The 20,151-nt window shown below is 45.3% G+C and overlaps 1 protein-coding gene across 1 annotated transcript in view; it reads left to right on the top strand.

The window, feature by feature from the left end:
• Window positions 1–1,179: 1,179 nt before the first annotated feature.
• The window catches only part of SEL1L3 (SEL1L family member 3), a 110,657-nt gene continuing 91,685 nt past the window's right edge, over window positions 1,180–20,151 (top strand). Inside the window, exons 1-2 of the mRNA XM_069593789.1 lie at window positions 1,180–1,512; window positions 17,876–18,446. Coding sequence (XP_069449890.1) covers window positions 1,348–1,512; window positions 17,876–18,446 — 736 coding nt within the window. The 5' untranslated portion in view covers window positions 1,180–1,347. The remainder of the gene's footprint in view (window positions 1,513–17,875; window positions 18,447–20,151) is intronic.

Here is a 20,151-nt window from a genome sequence, read left to right as displayed (position 1 = left end):
TTTCGAAGGCTGGTTAACTGTTTCACAGCAGCCGCGGGCCCAAGCAATTGTGTGAGCCGTTAGACACAGCCACACGCTTCCCAGAGCGCCAGGGCTGGCGCCAGCTGGGGACCCCTCACTCCAGCCTGGCCCCTTGGCCTCACGGCAGAACTCAGGACAGCGAGCAGCCATCCCAACCTGAGTCCCCAAGGCCGAGGTTGTGCTGGATTTTTTTTTTTTTTAAGCTGTTTGTGCACTTCAAGAGCCTCGCCCCTTTCACTTGGGGCTTGAGCACAATTGCACTGGCCTAATTAACTCATTTTCTTTTCGGTCCAAAGTGGAAGCCGCGGCACAGGGATGCAAATCAAATACAAACCCGCTTTGGGCGCCGATACTCTGGACAATTAAAACAAAGAGCTCGGCGGCGGCGGCGGCGGCGGTGCCAGCCGGGCACAAAACGCTCGGGAAGCATCCAGAACGTGCCGCGAACCAGCTGGCAGGGTGGGGCACAACCCGGGCTGAAACTGTGCAGGCAGGGAGGCGGCCCCGCCCCTGCAGGTGGACAGGTGGAGGTTGGCAGGGGTCAAAATCCATCTTAAAGACTGGAAGCTGGGCCGCTGCGAGGCGCGACTCCAGGGGGCACACTCGCCCTGCGCCGGGAGGGAATGGCGCCCTCGCCAAAAAAGGCACCAAACAAAAACCCCCTGCACGGGCGGGAACTGGGCTGCGCGACCCGCCGGAGGAGTGGGTGGGAGAGACGGGATGTGCAGGAGAGAGACAGAATGAGAAAAGGAAGGGGAGAGAGGAAGCGGATTGGCAGAGAAGGGAGAAAGTGGGGGGGCAAGGGGGGGAGGTTAGGAAGAGAGAGAAAAGAGTGAGAGAATTGGGGAGAGGGAAAATGGGAAAAGGAGGGAGGGGAGAGGGATTGGGGAGAGAAAGAGTGCGGAAGGCGGGCGGAGCGGGGGGGTGGTTGGGGAGGAGAGGAAAGAAAGGCAAAGCGGAGCGGGCTGGGAACTGGGGGCAGCGGCCAGGGGGCGGGGCTGGGGTCGGTCCCCACCTGCGTGGGCGCGGGCTGCCCCCTGGGGTGGATGCCCGGGGGCCGCAGGGAGCGGCCGTGAGGCGGGCTGGGCCGGGAGCGGAGGGGAGGGAGGGAACGTGGACTGAGAGGCGGGGAGGAGCCGGCGCTCGGCTGGGGCTGCGGGGGCGGCGACGGCGGGAGCGGCAGTGGAGGCGGCGGCGGGTCCGGCGGCAGGTGGCCCCGCGCGCGGCGGCCGCCCGGCCGGGGGCGGGCGGGAAGGTGGCGCCTCGGGCGGGGGCCGGTCCCTGCACCAGGTGACCTGTTCCGGCCCGGATCCGGGCGGCCTCGCCATGCAGCGGCGCGGCGCGGGGCTCGGGTGGCTACGGCGGCGGCAGCAGCAACCCCCGCCGCCCGCGGTCGGCCCCCGGGGCGCAGCTATGGCACCCCCGAGCGGCGGCGTCCCCCCGGGCCTCGGCGGGCGCCCTGCCTGCGCGCTGCTCCTGCTCTGCTACCTGGTGAGCGCCGGACCCTGCCCGGGTCCTCCCCTCCGCGCGGGGCCCCGGGGACGCGGGTGGGGGAGACCAGGGACCTCCGGCTCGCGGGCGGGTACGGCGCGGCTAGTTTTGTCTCTTCCTCGCCGCCGCACCTCGGGCGCTCCCGGCACCTGGGATGGGTACCCGGGGCGTGGAGAGGGGTGCGTGGACCGGACTTGCGGCGCTGCACTCTCGCCGGGATCCGTTCCTCTTCCTCTGAGACCCGCTCTAGACCCGAGTCAGGTTCCTCTGGAGCCCCGGTCCTGTTCCCCACTTCACCTGGGAGCCTCGCTCCCCGCGTTTCCTCTCTCCCTGCAGCGCACGGCTCTCCTGCCCCCTCCCCGCCAGTCCTGGGCTTCCCTGACAGTCTTCTCGCGGCTCCTTTCCTTCCCGTACCCAACTTCGCCTCTTGCTTTCCGCCAAAGCCACCCGCCTCGACCCTCCTTTTAGTTTCCACCCGGCCTTCATGGCCCGGACCGTTTTGTGCGGACGCACAGGGCGAGGAGCCTAGTATTTCCAGCGCTCTTCAACTCCTCCATGGTCACTCCAGCCAAGTTGCGGATGCCGGAAAGAAATCTAGTTCTTTGTAACACGCTTACCGCCAGAGTGGAGACTTCAGCTGCTTCTTGAGCATTATTTCAGAGAACACACTCGGCTCATGCATGTTCCGTTTACAGTTTGCACACTTCTTGGCTTCTGCTTTAGCCATCAACTAAATGGCAGTAGCCTATTATTTAAAACCAACTCATTTAAAATACCAGAGTAATTTAGACCCTCAGAACAAGGTAGGGAAATATTCCTCAATTCCTTCGGTAGCTTTCTTTCTTCTGCTTTGAATTCTCCTAAAGTATAGTAAATTTGCAGGAGGGAACACCCTTTCTGTCCAGCCAGCCTACCTTATGTTCCAGGATCCTGCAGAAATTTTGGGTTGTCTTGCCATATATTACTGTAAATAAATGAAATGGAAAATGCTGAATCATGAAACTGATGTAATAGGAAATTCACAGAATACTAAAAAGAAAAAAAAATGAGCAGTGTCATTGTCCAGAATTATTTTCATTTATGTGGCATTGTCATTATACGGAGACTTTTCTTTTTGGAGAATAAAACTGCTTAAGAACTGGCAGGAATTAGAATTTGATTCCAGAGAAACTTGCCATCCAGCCCAAGTTTCTTTTGATACTCTTTACTTCTTGGGTGTTTCACTCCGTGAAGCAAGAGGATGTAAAAATGCACGTTGTAATTCTGCTTTAGTATCTACCTGTTGAGCAGCCCATGTTTTCCCTCATATTATAAAATAAGCCAGTACCAGGTTTTGTGGTTGGCTTTAGTTCATGTTTTTATAAGAAGTTGTCAGTTGACATGAATGATTTTTTTTTCACCCAGGAGATATTATTATTTAATATTTATGCCACAGGGTTATAGCACACAGGCTCATAAATAAAACTGCCGTAACAAATGACAGGGTTTCAGTGTAAACAGATGATTCCTGTCCACAATGCGCTGGTTACCCACAGAGGCAGAAATGATGTAGTAAAGCACTGTGTGAAACATTAATGCACAGGCGATCAGAAAAGTTCCACGTGGAAATCCCAAGACCTGGCAAGGAGAGACTGCTTCTTGACAGTTACAAGAAATTAAAAAAAAAGAAGAAGAAGAAGAATAAAAGCCTAAGTGGTCCACAGGAACAGAGGCAGATGATGGAGCAAGTGTAAAAGTTCTCTATGGACCAAGGGGGATTTGAGAGAACCGATCACAGAGAGAACAAAAATGATGTTATGGACAGACTATGGTGAGTTAGTGAAGTGGTAAGGTAGGGCTCCAAAAAGAAAGATTATAGAAAACACTGTAAGGTGGAAAATAACTAGAGCATGGACGAATGTCTTGGCAGACAAAGAAGGAATGAATTTTGGAATTATCTTGGAAAGGGAAATGTCAGTGCTTCCTGACTGTGTGTGCTTCCTTCAGATGAGCTTCGGATATGCTACTGTACAAGAAAAATGATTTGGATAAACAAGAAAGCCATTTTGCAACTGAATGAGAAAGTTTTGCAAAACCCAGAGAAGCAAACGTGTGACTTGGAAGGTGGGCTTAACCTTTTGTTCTAAAGGTCTAGCCGTTGGCTAGAGATTTTGCTCTAGAGGTTTGTGCTACCAGAGAAACTGCTGAAAGGTAACCCTCTTGACATTGGAGAAATTCAATTGCAAATTGGGGAAAATGTAAAACAGCTGCATGAAAAACATGGAACAACTGAGAAAGTGCATAATTGTGTGCATCTTGTATATCTAGAGAAAGTGATTGGTCAGGACAGAGAGGTGGACAGGTGGAGTGTAGAGAGCAGAAAAGCTAAGCAGAACCTCAGAAATATGGAGACACTGGAGGAAGAAAGCTACCCTGTAATTTGGAAACCTAAATAATAATAGCAATACTACCACTACTAGTAGTTTGCATTGTGATAGGTTATTTATGTGCATTATCCAGTATTAATCTTAACAATAACCTTGTGAGGTAGGAGCTAGTATGATCCCTATTTAGATGAGTTAACTGAGGCTCAGAGAGATAATGTTAGTTGCCCTGGGACACACAGGTAGTCCACGGTGGAAACCCAAGTCTGTCTCCTTCCAGCGCCCCAGTTCTAGCCATTGGCTTCTAGCTTATTGCCTTCTGGATTTTGCTGCTTGTAACCCATTCCCCTCATTCATAGATGTTTGGCCTATTAGTAAAGTTCTCAAAATTAGCAGCTACTGTGAAATGGGCCAGGATGTGAGGTCATGTCTAAAGTAGCTTAAAATATACAAAGCAGGAAGCCCAGCCACAGAGTAGAAGCAGAATGCTAAAGAGAAAAAAAAAAAAAAGGTAAAAGTCAGGAGATATTTGCCATCGCAGTGGAGAGGTAAAGGATGGAGTCCTTGTACAGTCCAGAGGCAGCTGGCCGAGTTCAGCACTTGAGTCTGTATGAACATGTGTCCATGAGTATAGCCAAGTGTGCCTTGGAATGTATTCCAAAGACAAACTGTCGGTGATCTGGGGACTGATTCCTCTTTTGTGTCATCCTTACCTACATGCTTGTTTACAAGGGCTGAAGGTTCAGAGTGGCTTTCTAAACAAATGCCTTTAAGCTCCTGCCCTCATGGGGGACATGCTTCCTGGAGCCAGGGTCCTGAGGTGATGGGCACATTCCTCTTCCACTAGCTGGGACAGAATAACCTTCAGGAGCAGCCCAAGAACAGTACTGTGACTGTAGCTAGGATACTGCCAAAGCATGAATAATTGTGACGAGGCCTGAAAGATAAGTCACGGAACGATGCCAGGCAGATTTCTGAAAAGATGATCCCTGGTTCCAGCAGCTGCCAAAAAAATTCTGAGGTCGCCAAAGGTCAAGATGCAGAGAGCCTCCTCAGAGAGGCTGAGGCCCTTGAAAACAAAAGGGAATGGAAACCACTTCCACTGGGGTCACGGGTGCTGCCTGGTGTGGTCCGTGGAATTCTTGCCCAGCCTCACAGACCCCCTTGCCAGTAACTCTTACTTTCCTCCAGACGTGACTAGAATGACCTGAGGCTGCCCAGCCTCATCTGTGGCAATGGCACTTGTAGAAGGCAGTTCTGTCTGATCCGAACTCTAGTCTCGAATGTATAATTGTTTTTCTTAAATGGGAAAACAGATCTCACAGCGGCTGGTATTGGTGTCATCTGTAGAGCTGAAATATTCTGCGTGGACATTTGCACTTGTGAGACAACCAGAGGACAAAGAAACAAAAGTGCATTAGCGTCACAGATGTATGTGGGGCTCATTAGCAGACAGGGACTGTGACAGAGTCTGGTGCAGAATTCTGACCGTCAGTTATCCCTTTAGAAGTATTCATTAATTCCTTGCTTTGTGTAACACAGGACCTAGGAAGTTCAAAACAAGGTATAGAGGCCCTCAATTATCCAGTTTGTGCAAGTAATTATGCATGTCTGAAATGCACAGACCATCCTCAAACTTCACATCAGCCAATAGCTTCTGCATGCCTCCCAACCACAGCCCCTAAAAGCTCCCAAATGGTGGTGTTTGCCTCCTGCTTTCTCTTCCTTCTGGTTGCCTGTTGGCAACAGTGTAGGAGCCACTAGTTGGCTGAACGAAGCAGCTGGAGGGAAGGTAGAAGAGAAGGTGTAAAAAACCTGGGCAGTTTATGGAGAAGATGAATAGAGTGGAGTAGACCATAAATAGCCTGAAGCAAATTCAGTTACCCTGTTTATTGCTCATCCCATTCCCTGGGGAAAAGGACTGAGGGGCAGGAGGGCAAGCAGGATGTGAGGAACTGCTGAGGAGGTTCTGCTTTGGCGGCTTAGTATTGGTTTCCTAGCTTCACCTGAAGGGCTGACCTGGACTGGGGAGTCAGCTCAGTGCAGCGTGTGTGTTTATGAGTAAGATAATGTCTCCCCTCCCCAGACGTAATGCATGCATGGTGATCTGATGGCATTTTAACCTCTCACCCCCCACTTTTAAGATGAGAGTGAGCCAAGTCCTGAGACCATCCCACCTGTAACCAGAAGGTGGTGACAGGCATAGATGTAAGTGAGTGCATTTAGGCATCGTTGTGGGTGTTTCTGTGAGGCAGGAGCACACCATCACAGGCTTTGGAGTCAGCAGCTATGGATTTGAATTTTGGTTCTGCTTTTTAGTAGCTGGTTGCTCTTGGGCGAGTTATTTACCCTATCTGAATCCATTCTATTTCCTCTTCTCTTAACTGCAATGCTGTGTCCCTCATGGAGCTGCTGTGAGGTTAAAGGGGAGACCTTCTGTGCAACTTAGTGTGAGAGGATGAGGTTAGAAATGAATGAGAAGACTTAACTGCATTTGTCCCAGTGCCCAGCACATAGTAGGTACTCAGTGAAATGAAACTGAACCAACCTTGTTTACCCTCCTGTAATGTGTGTTAGAAAGAAATAGCATATCAAACAATATTAAATGGGAGAGAGGAGTATTGGGTCAGCAAGGAGTATTGATCATTATTGTGATGGCGTTTCTCTAGCCAGCTTTCAGTCTGGGGAAGGCACTTGGGTCAGCCGGGAAATGTTTCCCCAGGCTTGTCTTAACCTTGAAGTCCGTGCTGACATCATTGTTCATTCTGCTTAATGGCATGCTTTGTTGACATAAACAGAGTTTTTGCTTATTTCTAGTTGGCAGAAGTCATAAACAAGAGCCTTCTAAGTCAATGCAGTTGCCCTTTTGACCTATGGAAAGTTTGATCCAGCCAGTTTGAGAGAGGGTGCTTGTCAAGAGCCAAGGTTTTCCTAGGAGCCCGTGGGGTAGAATAAACAGGGATGAGAAAAACAGTCAAGTGTTGTTTACAATCAGATACATTCATGTGCCTGTGTAAGTGTAAATGAATTTTCCTCAGCGAGGTGTAAAGTGATGAGAGTTAAGATTTTCTAATCTCTCTGCCCCTTCCTTAGCTAATAAGTGGATCGTATAGAGAGAAGAACCAAGTTTTCTCAGCTCTTTGGAACAAGCGAAGGTTATTTGAATAGTTTCCTCTTATTGATTTTTAAAGGAATGAGATGCACTCATCCTAAAAAGAGTTTAGGTGGCTTTGATAGATTTTTTTTGTTCATCCAAAAGATATATCAGTTCATCTGTGTCTTGATTCTCAGGCTGAATGAAATGCAGTTAGATTTCCAATTTGGGGTCTATTATTAGGAACATACATAAATGACCCATTTCTTTCTTTCTTTTTTAAAAATTACAAAACACACATAATTAGACAAAGACAAAAGAATCTGTTTTGTGACTCTGTGGACTGTTGTCAAGTTTGACTTTGATTAGGGCTTCCTTCTGGTATAAACAGATGTTTCAGGACTTCAGCCCAGCTCCATTGTGTGCGGGTGGAGCATGGATGTGGCTGCCTAAATGATCATTTGAGGGGCACAGCAATGTCCTTTACACCCCAACTATGTTGCTTATGAGCTGCAGGGCATTTGGCCTTGTTTTTAAGGCACGATCTCCCCCAAGCTGGCATAGAAATACAGATATATGACGTTACTGCAGTATTTTTTTCATTATCCCATTAACATGGATGAACTTGCCAGATGAGAAGGAGTCCAACAGAGGCTAGAGGGACAGGAAATCTAAAATTTTTTAATTTGTATTTTTAGTATGTAGAAATGGAAAAGTTCTAGACTGTAGGGCCGTTGTCTGAAAGATATGGGAGAAGTCCACCTCAAAGGAACATGATGAGTACTGGAGTACCACCTTCTCTGACCTCACTCACAGTCCCCCAGGTCAGCTCTAACACCCAGGGGCCGGGTGAGATGCCAGAGGTTAAGGGCTCTTTGGAAGGAGATTAATGAGGCTGGATGGACAACATGGAAGGAAGTGCCAATCCACTTCCATGACCAAAGAACTTGTGGATGTCAGCAAAGGGTGGTGGGAACTCAAGATTGGATCTAGTCCTTTGAATTATATGCAGGTGCCTCCGGGACTGTGGGGCAGTTGATCCGAGTTGGACCATTGAGGCTTCTGGCAAAAATGCCCATGTCTGGTACTTTATTTCAGCAAGAAACACTTAGCCAAACTCTGTACGTGCCGAGCTCTGTCTTAAAGCCGGAGACAACAATAAATAAGACATGGACTCTGACTATATAATATCTAAAGAAAGGAACATTTGGGGTAATTTTTAGCTTACGTTAATGCAACCTGGCATGTGAAAATACCTATGAAGGTTGGACACGTGTCATGCCTGTAGCTGAAACTCTTCAAGTTAATTGCCTTATTCTCCTGGCAGAAAATAGCTCATAACCACACACATGACTTGAGCCAGGAAATCAGCTTCAGCTTAATCAATATTTAGAGTGTGATGTGTCACTAATCGGTGTTGGTTTTGTACATAACAGAGGTAGCCACGGCTCACAGTGTAGCAGCTGCACACTGGGTCTGCTCCAACTCACAAGATGCCAGCTGCCTACATCACATAGGTGCCCACAAGACTGAAGATTGTAACACTTTCTTGGGGGATTTAAACCATGGTCTTCAAACCACCTACAGTGACTCTGAGGTCCTCTTTGGGGCAGCACATCCCATCATATTAAGAATATTGCCCTATCCCTGACGTTGCTCTTCTCTTGTTCCCCAGATGACACTCATACTTCTCAAATCTTCTGTGTCAGTCCATGAAATTCTATCTTTTCTCAGCCTAGCTCCAACTTCTTGTCTTAGATTTTTAGTGAAAGAAACATTAGCAAGATGTCAACATGCCCACAAGAGACCCTTGGCAAAATAACAAATCAAACCTCATCAATCACACATATAGGAAATGATGCCTGATTGGGTAATTCATCTCATCTCTCCTATGTGATTATTCCTTTACAAAGTGTATCTCTGTCTTCTTTAAAACTCTGACACTTTAAGTGGTCTTTGTTGATTATTGTATGATCTTGTCATCTTTCCAAATGGCTGTAATTCAAAATAATGACATGAGAACACATTTTCATAAAAATGACAAAATAATATCTAATGATACAAAAACTCTATCTAGAGTAAAGGCTTGACAATCTACAACAGTGATCTGCAAGCTATGGCCCCTGGGCCCATCTGGCCTGCTGCCTTTTTCTGTAAACAAGATTGCAGTGGGCGACAGCCATGCTCACTGGCGTGTGTGTTGTCAATGGCTGTTTTCTTGATACCGCACTAGGTGAACGCTGAGTGGCAGAGAAACCCTAAATAATTACCATGTGGTCCTTTTCTACAGGAAATGTCTCTGACTTCAAATCTAGAGTAGTACTACTGGGTAGAAATAGCACGTGAGCCACAAATCCGAGCCATATGATCACATTTTAGTAATGTATTTTATTTGCGTCACTTATTACAACATGAAATCAGTATAAAAATTATTAATGCGACGTTTTTCATCCTTTTCTGTCTTCAGTCTTTGAAATCCATTGTATCTTTTACACTTACAGCACATCTCAGTTTGAGTGCTTAGTATGACTTGTGGCTACTATACCAGATAGCACACATCCAGAACCTGTCAACCTGGAATATACTTTTACTTCACTTGAGACTCTGAAGCCAGTGAGAATAAAATGATCTTCAAATGAGTATTTGGAGGTTTCCTTAAAAACAGAATTTCAAGGGAAGGTCTTTGAGAGAATACCCCATACCTTCTTCATTCTCTTCTGTCGCCACCCATCGCCACAATGAGGAGCCTGGGGTGTGGAAAGTTGTGTGTTACCAAGGAAAAGTGAAACTATATTTAACCCAATACTGCACTTACTAACACAGAAAAGTGGGCTGGGGGATTTTTAGCAATAAGATGTAAACTAATGAACATTATTATTAACTGCACTTTCCAAATGAAATGTAAGGAAATCAGACAGCTCTGTTTAAAAGAGGTTTTTACTGGAGTTCCTAGCATCAGCAATAAAAGTGCGATTTAAAGAATCTACCATATGACCCAGCAATCCCACTACTGGGCATGTACCCTGAGAATACTGTAATCGAAAGAGATGCATGTGCCCCAGTGTTTGTTGCAGCACTTTTTACAATAACTAGGGCATGGAAGTAGCCTAAATGTCCATCAGCAGATAAATGGATATGGAAATTGTGGTACATACGTGCAATGGAATGTTACTCAACTTTAAAAAAGAATGCATTTGAGTCAGTCCTAATGAGGTGAATGAACCTAGAGCCTATTGTACAGTGTGATGTAAGTCAGAAAGGGAAAGACAAATATTGTATATTAATGCATGTGTATGGAGTCTGTAAAGATAGTACTGATGAACCCATTTGCCAGGCAGCAGTGGAGATGCAGGCATAGAGAGCAGACTTGTGGACACAGTGTAGGAGGGAGAGGATGGGATGAACTGAGAGGGTAGCATGGAGACATACTCATTACCATATGTAAAATAGACAGCCAGTGGGAATTTGCTGTGTGACACAGGGAGGTCAGCCTAGTGCTCTGTGACAACCTAGAGGAGTGGGATTGGGTGGGAGATGGGAGGGAGATTCACGAGGGAGGGGCTATATGTATACCTGGGGCTGACTCATATTGATGTATGGTAGAAACCAGCCCAATATTGTAAAACAATACCTTCCGATTAAATTTTTTTTAAAGTGATTAAAAAAAAAAATTGAAGTGGAGAACAGGGCTTGGGTTAAGTGTTAAAGTATACGTAAAAAGAATGAGGAAGAAGTTTTAAGTCATTCTCCGAGAAGGGACACAATTATATTTAACAAGCCATAGCACATCCTGGACTCTGCTCCCTATTGTATCATTAAATAAGGAAATGTCTCCTTCCAGGGAGCTGAGGAAGGGAAGCCCCAGGGATTGGGGGAGTGGGCATTTGGACTGGGGAGTGTTATTCACCCATGCTCACCCCTCTGGTCCAGCTTCCATTAGCACCGGCCGCCTCTGGCTTCAGCTAAACTCTGCTGTGGGCTCAACAGCTCGATTCAGATCTTAACGGGGGCCACATCTTGGCACCTCTGGCCAAGTGAATAAACCCTCACTTGTTTAAATGCTGGCCATATCTCCCTTCATACAAAAGCAGAATTCAGCCTGGAGTTCTCAGGGAGCAGTGAAATGGCAAATCTCTGGTCTCGTGGTGTGTGCTGTCCAGTGGAGAGCCTCGGGGTGGGTGTGAAGAGAAGGAGCCGCTGAGAGTCTGAGCTGACTCGGCTAAGCCTCCAGTTGTGGGATGTTGGAGAACGTCCCCTCCGGCTTGCCGTTTCCTTGTCTTGAAAAATGGGGTGAGCTGATTTATCACCAAGGATTCATCTGCTCTAATATTCTCTACTTATGAGATGATTTTAATTTTTACTCCCCCTCTTGTAATTTGGAGGTCTACATGATAACATAAAACAGTTAAACTTCTCCTTGCGGGGGCGGGCAGTTTGGACTGTACCCACTTCTTGAGGTGTTTCTTCCTACAGGTTTCCCATGACAGATCAAAAGTTGTGGCGGGCTCTTCTAACATTCCTCTGCCTTTTGAAGAAGCTGCATTTTCCACTTTCATCTTTTAGAATGGTTGTTTTTCTCCGCCACCCTGAAACCCCGACTTTTAGGGGATAAATATTCATGTGACATGAAATTCGAAAGATGAGTAAAGACCAAGCGTGCAGGTCTCACTCTTCCCCTCTCTCCTGCTCACCTGGTCCTTCTCCACGTGAGCAGCCGGTGCCATGTGTGCTGAAACAGAAGTGTATATATTTTTCCCTTTTTTAAAAAGTTGCACTTCTGAATTTGCTTAAAAACAAACAAACAAACAACTGGAGATCATCCCATTATCTGCAGGAAATCTTCCTGATTTGAATAACTGTTTAGTACTCCAGGAGCAGATGTACTATCATTTACAAAACCAACTTTCTCTTGGTGGACATTTAGGTTTTCCATCTTGTGCAGTTACAAATAGTGCTATAGTGGAAAGTCATACATAGATCAATTTGCACAAATTTGACTATGTATATTTGTAGAAGCAAATCCTAGAAGAATTTGGGGGTCAGAGGGTAGGGGCATTTACACCTTTGATAGTGCCTGATTTCCATCCATGGAGGTGACAGCAATACATAAGGCCAGGCGTCCCCACTTCGATCAGTGCAATGTACTATTGGGCTTTTTCATCTCCGTGAACCTAGGTTCAAAATGGCATTTCAGTGTAGTATTTTTTTAATTTTTAAAAAATATTTTAAAAAATTATTTATTTTTTAATTGAGGGATAATTGCTTTACAGAATTTTGTTGATTTCTGTCAAATATCAACATGAATTAAGCATAGGTATACGTATGTTCCTCCTGAACCACCCTCCCATGTCCCTCCCCATCCCACCCCTCTAGGTTGTTATAGAGCCCCTGTTTGGGTTCCCTGAGTCATATAGCAAATTCCCATTGGCTATCTATTTTACATATGGTAATGTTAGTTTCCATGCTACTCTCTCCATACATCTCACCCTCTCCTCATGCCCCTGTGTCCATAAGTCTGTTCTCTATGTCTGTTTCTCCATTGTCAGTGTAGTTTTAATTTCCCTTTTTCTTGCTATAAGTGAGAATTTTGAGTAATATCGTTTGCTCATTTTTCTTGATTGCTAGCCTTGTTTCTACACGACTGTCAGTGCTCTAAAATAGAAACACTACCCCCTTTTTTATTTGCACACATTTGCGTATGAATATTCACTTATTCACAGATCCACAGAGATCAAACAGCCCAGTAGTACATTGTACTGGTCGAAGTGGGGATGCCTGCCCTTATGTATTGCTGTGGGCTTGATCTCCACGGACGGAAATCAGGCACTATCAAAGGCGTAAATGCCCCTACGCTCTGACCCCCAAATTCTTCTAGGATTTGCTTCTACAAATATACATACTCAAACCTTCATTGATTCTTTACTGCCAGTAGACTGCAAGTCCGTCTTCCTCGGGCTGAAATGTGGTGTTCTCCAGAGCTGGGGTTCTGCTCTTCTTTTCATCCTCCTATTCCCATGTCCTTTTGTGTGTGTACCCTGTTCTGTTCTCTGGCCAAATCCAGCTGCTTGCTGGACCTTCGGACAGCCATGTTTCCCTGCCTTCATGCCTCTACTTAAGCTGTTTACAACACTTGTAGTGTTCTCCCTCTGCCTTCCTACCTAAAGAACTCTTCAAAGCCCTGTTGAAATGCCATTTCCTCCACAAAATCTGTCCCAGAGCCCCCAGTCAAAATGACTTGCGTTTGCTGTATTCCCTTAGGATTTTGCTTTCAGTTTGGCGCACTGCTCATGTTCTGTCCCATGTCCCTGCTATTTGCAAATGTGATTCCCTGATCCCAGACTCTGGGTGCTGTCCACCTTTGCCCCTCCTACAGAACTGAAGAAAGGGCTCCCTATTTCTTCCTTCTCTGGAGAAGACTACAGTGACCCTTTTCTTTAAAACTGTGGTGAGAATATTCATAACAAAACATTTACTGTTTTAGCCACTTAAAAATTTACAGTTCAGTGCCAGTAAGTATATCCACACTGTTGTGTGGCCATCACCACCATCCATCTCCAGAACTCTTCTCAGCTTGCAGAACTGAGAGTCTGTGCCCATTAAAGCACACTTCCCCATTTCCCCTCCCTGTTGACGCTCGTAAACAACAATCTACTTTGTATCTGTGTGAATCTCACTTCTCTTGGTAACTCATGTAAGTGGAATCAAGCAGTATTCATTCTTTGGTGACTGGCTTATTTCACTTAGCATAATGTCCTCATCGTTTATCTATATTGTCGCGTGTGTCTTAATTCCCTTCCTTTTTAAGGCTGAATAATGTTCCATTATATGTCTGTACCACATTTTGTTTATCTGTCTATCCATCAGTGAACATTTGGATTGTTTCTACCTTTTGAAAATGTTAGTTGCTCAGTCGAGTTCAACTCTTTGTGATCCCATGGACCATAGCCCGCCAGGCTCCTCTGTCCGTGGGATTTCCCTTACAAGAATACTGGAGTGAGTTGCCATTTCCTTCTCCAGGGGATCTTCCCAACCCAAGGACCAAACCTGAGTCTCCTGCATTGCAGGCAGATTCTTTACTGTCTGAGCCCCCAGGGAAGCTCAGAATACCTACCTTTTTGGTGTTATGAATGATGCTGCTGTGAAGCTGCTTGTAAGTCTATGAACATATCTTTTCCAGTCCCTGCTTTCAACTCAGGTATAGACACAGAAGTGGCATTGTTCAATTATATGGGAATTCTGTACTTAATTCTTTTAGGGACTGCAGTACTGTTTTCCACAGTGGCTGTACCATTTTACATTCCTGCCAGTAATGCACAAGCGTTCTGATTTCTCTACATGCTCTCCAAAATTTGGTCCTTTCTTTTTTTTTTTTTTTAATAGTAACCATTCCAATGGGAGTAAAGGGGTCCACAGTAACCTTTTTGCTATTGTGTTTTGGACTGGGAGCTGACTGTGGCTCAGATCATGAACTCCTTATTGCAAAATTCAGACTTAAATCGAAGAAAGTAGGAAAAACCATTCAGGTATCAAATTGTGAGCGATTATACAGTGGAAGTGACAAATAGATTCAAGGGATTAGATCTGATAGAGTGCCTGAAGAACTATGGACGAAGGTTTGTGACATTATACAGGAGGCAGAGATCAAGACCATTCCCAAGAAAAAGAAATGCAAAAAGGCAAAATGGTTGTCTGAGGAGGCCTTACAAATAGCTGAGAAAAGAAGGGACGCTAAAGGCAAAGGAGAAAAGGAAAGATATACCCATGTGAATGCAGAGTTCCAAAGACTAGTAAGGAGAGATAAGAAATCCTTCGTCAGTGATCAACACCAAGAAACAGAGGAAAGCAATAGAATGGGAAAGACTAGAGATCTCTTCAAGAAAATTAGAGATACCAAGGGAACATACATGCAAAGATGGCCACAATAAAGGACAGAAATGATATAGACCTAACAGAAGCAGAAGATATTAAGAGCAATAACACACAAAAGAACTATACAAAAAAGATACCTTCATGACCCAGATAACCATGACGGTGTGATCACTCACCTAGGGCCAGACATCCTGGAATGCGAAGTCAAGTGGGCCTTAGGAAGCATCACTACGAACAAAGCTAGTGGAGGTGGTGGAATCCCAGTGGAGCTATTTCAAATCCTAAAAGATGATTCTGTGAAAGTGCTACACTCAATATGCCATCACATTTGGAAAACTCAGCAGTGGCCACAGGACTGGAAAAGGTCAGTTTTCATTCCAATCCCAAAGAAAGGCAATGCCAAAGAATGCTCAAACTACTGCATAATTACACTCATCTCACATGCTGACAAAGTAATGCTCAAAATTCTTCAAGCCAGGCTTCAGCAATATGTGAACCGTGAACTTCCAGATGTTCAGGCTGGATTCAGAAAAACCAGGGGAACCAGAGATCAAATTGCCAACATCCATCGGATCATTGAAAAAGCAAGAGAGTTCCAGAGAAACATCTGTTTCTGCTTTATTGACTATGCCAAAGCCTTTGACTGTGTGGATCACAACAAACTGTGGAAAATTCTTCAAGAGAGGGGAATACCAGACCACCTTACTTGCCTCCTGAGAAATCTGTATGCAGGTCAAGAACAACAGTTACAACCAGACATGAAACAACAGACTGGTTCCAAACAGGGAAAGGAGTACGTCAAGGCTGTATACTGTCACCTTGCTTATTTAACTTCTACACAGAGTACATCACGCGAAATGCTGGGCTGGATGAAGCACCAGCTGGAATCAAGATTGCCGGAAGAAATATCAATAACCTCAGATATACAGATGACACCACCCTTATGGCAGAAAGCAAAGAAAACTAAAGAGCCCCTTGATGAAAGTGAAAGAGGAGAGTGAAAAAGTTGGCTTAAAACTCAACATTCAGAAAACTAAGATCATGGCATGTGGTCCCATCACTTCATGGCAAATAGATGGGGAAACAATGGAAACAGTGAGAGACTTTATTTTCTTGGGCTCCAAAATTACTGCAGATGGTGACTACAGCCATGAAATTAAAAGATGCTTGCTTCTTGGAAGGAAAGCTATGACCAACCTAGACAGCATTTTAAGAAGCAGAGACATTACTTTGCCAACAAAGGTCCATCTAGTCAAAGCTATGGTTTATCCAGTAATCATGTATGGATGTGAGAGTTGCACTATAAAGAAAGCTGAGCACTGAAGAGTTGATGCTTTTGAACTGTGGTGTTGGAGAAGACTCTTGAGAGTCCCTTGGACTGCAAGGAGATCCAACCAGTCTATCCTAAAGGAGATCAGTGCTGGATATTCCCTGGATATTCCCTGGACTGACGCTAAAGATGAAGCTCCAATACTTTGGCTGCCTGATTCAAAGAACTGACTCATTGGAAAAGACCCTGATACTGGGAAAGACTGAAGGCAGAAGGAGAAGGGGAATGCAGAGGATGAGATGTTGATCGGTATCACTGACTTGATGGACGTGAGTTTGAGCAAGCTGTAGGAGTTGGTGATGGACAGGGAAGCCTGGTGTGCTGCAGTTCATGGAATCGCAATGAGTTGGACATGACTGAGCGACTGAACTAAACTGAGCTGACTGTGTTTTGGATGTCTAAATCACAAAGTCTCATTTAGAGAAGAGCTCTTAGCATCCATCCGTCTGTGCCTCCTAGTCAAAAAGCATTGCCTTGATTTCATGACAAAACTTTCCAGACTTTTTTTCTGGAAGGAACGTCTACACTGAGAGGGCCTCATCATTGAAACAAATAGATAAACCCACAGCTAAAAATCTTTCTTGGCACATCCGGCGCCATCCACGGTGAAAAAAAAATCAGACCACACAGTCTGTGGTCCGAGCCTGCCTATGTGTGATTTGGAGCAACAGAAACTTCCTGCTGGCTCATTTGTAATGTAGGCTTGTCCTGGCTCAGAACTTAATGGAGAAAAAGGGGCCAGGCTGGCATCCCTGATATGTGTTCTCTCGGGCGCCACTTTGAACTCTTCTCCCATCGTCTCATTTGGCTGCTTTTGACTACCATTTGAAGTCAGGACAATAGTTTGAAAATGTCTGCAGCTGGACTGCCTCTTTTCCACTCTAAGGCATGTTCACTGCTACTGTTCAGGATTTGCCCTGAACTAGCTCTTCCATTTGGAAACCAACTCTGGAATGATTGCCATGTAGCTTTGAAAGTCCCGTTTTGATCAGCAGATGCTACTCAGTCTGGGGAGAGAATTTAATGTGGCCTAATCTTCACTTGTGTGTATGTTGGTTTTTCTCCAATTGTTTGGTAGTGCTTTCGACATCCTTTATCTTCCACTTTCATTGCATGATGTAAATGGATTTTTTTTTTCTTCCAGGAATATAATGATTCATGTATCTGTTAATATGGGCAGTGGGAGGAACTGGGAGATTGGGACTGACATATGTACACTGCTGATACTATGCATAAAGTAGATAACTAGTGAGAACATAGTGTCTAGAACAGGGAACTCTACTCAGCCCTCTGTAGTGACTTAAATGGGAAGTGAATGCAAAAAAGAGGGGAGATATATATATATATATATGTATAGCCAATTGGCTTTGTTGTACAGTAGAAATGAACACAGCATTGTCAAGCAAATGTGCATGAATGCCAAGTCAATTCAGTCAAGTCCAACTCTTTGCAACCTTATAGACTATAGCGCGCTAGTCTCCTCTATCCATGGGATTCTCCAGGCAAGAATATTGGAGTGGGTTGCCATGCCCTCCTCCAGGGGATCTTCCCGACCCAGGGATGGGACCTGTGTCTCTTATGTCTCTTTCATTGACATGCAGGTTCTTTACCAGTGGCGCCACCCCAGAAGCCCCTGTAAAGCAATTAAAATGAAAATTAACAAGAATATGATCATTTTTAAACTTACTTCTTTTCTTTTCTTCTCAGAATTTTGTACCATCTTTAGGGAGGCAGACTTCCCTGACAACGTCAGTGATACCCAGAGCGGAGCAAACTGTGGCTTACAAAGACTTTATTTATTTCACCATCTTCGAAGGGAATGTTCGCAATGTGTCTGAAGTCTCGGTAGAGTATTTATGCTCTCAGCCTTGTGTTGTCAATTTGGAAGCAGTTGTTTCATCTGAGTTCAGAAGTAGCATTCCCGTGTACAAAAAAAGGTGGAAGAATGAGAAACATCTTCACACCAGCAGAACACAAATTGTACATGTGAAATTCCCGAGCATCATGGTTTACAGAGATGATTATTTCATCAGACACTCCATTTCAGTATCTGTGGTGATACTACGCGCCTGGATTACTCACCAATATAGCAGTGGGGACTTGAATGTTAAATGGGAGGAAAATTTGCTACACGCTGTAGCAAAGAATTACACGCTGTTGAAGACTGTCCCGCCTTTTGAACGCCCTTTCAAAGATCATCAAGTGTGCCTTGAGTGGAACATGGATTATATTTGGAACCTTCGAGCAAATAAGATTCCCCAGTGTCCTCTCGAGAATGGTAGGTCATTTGCCTTGCTAGGAACCTAATGCTCATTTCTTCAGACAGCCTGGATGGGAGGAGGAGGAGTGTATGAGAAAATTCTTATCTTAGCAATCGGGGACACAAGGCAAACTGAGTCTATAATTTTGGACTTTGGGGAGAAAAGGGATAAAATGAAAAGGTGTGAGCAGAGAAAGAGTAGGAGAGAAAGAACAGGATTGAAGATGGAGGTGAGAGAGGGACAGAGGGTCATGGAAGGGTGCTTTGAGAGGCTTGAATCTGCTTTACGTTGAAGAGGAACATTAGTGCCACTGAAATAGGATCTGGAAAATCTTCCTCCTCAGGTCCCTCAAAAAGCCCTCAAGTGTTGGTTTTGGTGCAGCATTAGCTTGTCAGCCAAGTACCTGAGTTCAACTCCTGGCTCTGCCACTTTCTGCCAGTGTAACTTTGGAACTTTAAGAACCTCAGTTTTCTTATCTGTAAAATGGGATAATAAATAATAATTCCCTCAGGGCAGTGTGGTGAGAATTAAATGAGATGTGCTTGACATATAATCAACACTCAGTAAAAAGTAGTAGGCATAATGATGATAGAATGCAAACTCTTTATTTTAACCCAAATGTCACAGGGTCACAGCCACTGAGGGATCAACAGAGGAGGCTCCTATGCCTTTTTTCAGCCGTCTTTAAGCACTGGGGTTGGAGGTCACTGGCTATGTGCATTTGGAAGAAGAGGGCTATAATTCTCTCCATTGTTGCAGGGGGCACCTTGCTATGTGGATATAGAGTGCCTGCCAGCTCTCTGCCCATCCTGCAACTGGGGGCCTATCCAGGCATGCTCCCAGGCACTCACCCCGAGCCTGGTCATGTTTGCTAAAGTGGGACCCTAGGATCACCTGTATCAGAATCACCCAGGGCTCTTGTTGCAAATGCAGATTCCCATTTCCTGCTTAGACAGGATCTGTGGGGTGTCCGGCCCTGGAATTCACATTTTAAATACATTTCCATGACTCTGATGCATCTTAAAGCTTGAGAATTCCTGGAGCAAGGATAGAGCTGGTGGGACTTTGAGTTGAAGTGGCTGGACCCCCAGGCAGACTTGGAGGGTGGAGGAAATACAATGGCAGTGAATATTTCCTGGGGTCACTCCCAAACAACCCAGCATATAATGAAAACAGAATGGACCAGAATAACCATGTGATATATAGTTGGTCAGAGGCCGCTTGCTATAGAACCAACACATTTGGCATTTAAAAATACTCTTTATTTTGAAAAAAATAGACATTTGCAGGAAGTTGCAAAAATGGGATCGAGTCCTTGTTTATTTCCCCCAGCTTCCCCTAACTGACATCGTCCATAACTAGAGAACAATATCAAAACCAGGAAATTGATGCTGATCTAATACTCCTAACTAGACTGCAGACCTTCTTCAGAATGCATCTGTTTTTACAAGCACTTTTGTGTGTGCATAGTTCTAGACAATTTCATCCCATATTTTATTTTATAGTCCTCTTCTGTGTCTGGCTTATGTCTGAGCAGTGCTTTAAACGTAGAGAAATCTGGAAGAAGAATCCCCTTTCTGTCTTTCTGTGTGTGTGTGTGTGTGTGTGTGTGAGTGTGCACACTGAGGGTAGGGCGGGATGGGCAGTTAAGCCTCCGAAATAGTCAAGCTGCCTGCGTTTTGATGATCAGTGTGCATCCCTCTTCCAGGCAGGGCCCCATGC

This window comes from Ovis canadensis, chromosome 6 (genome assembly GCF_042477335.2).
Source record: "Ovis canadensis isolate MfBH-ARS-UI-01 breed Bighorn chromosome 6, ARS-UI_OviCan_v2, whole genome shotgun sequence".
NCBI classification, from domain to species: Eukaryota; Metazoa; Chordata; class Mammalia; order Artiodactyla; family Bovidae; genus Ovis; species Ovis canadensis.
This window is presented reverse-complemented; position numbering and strand designations above follow the sequence as displayed.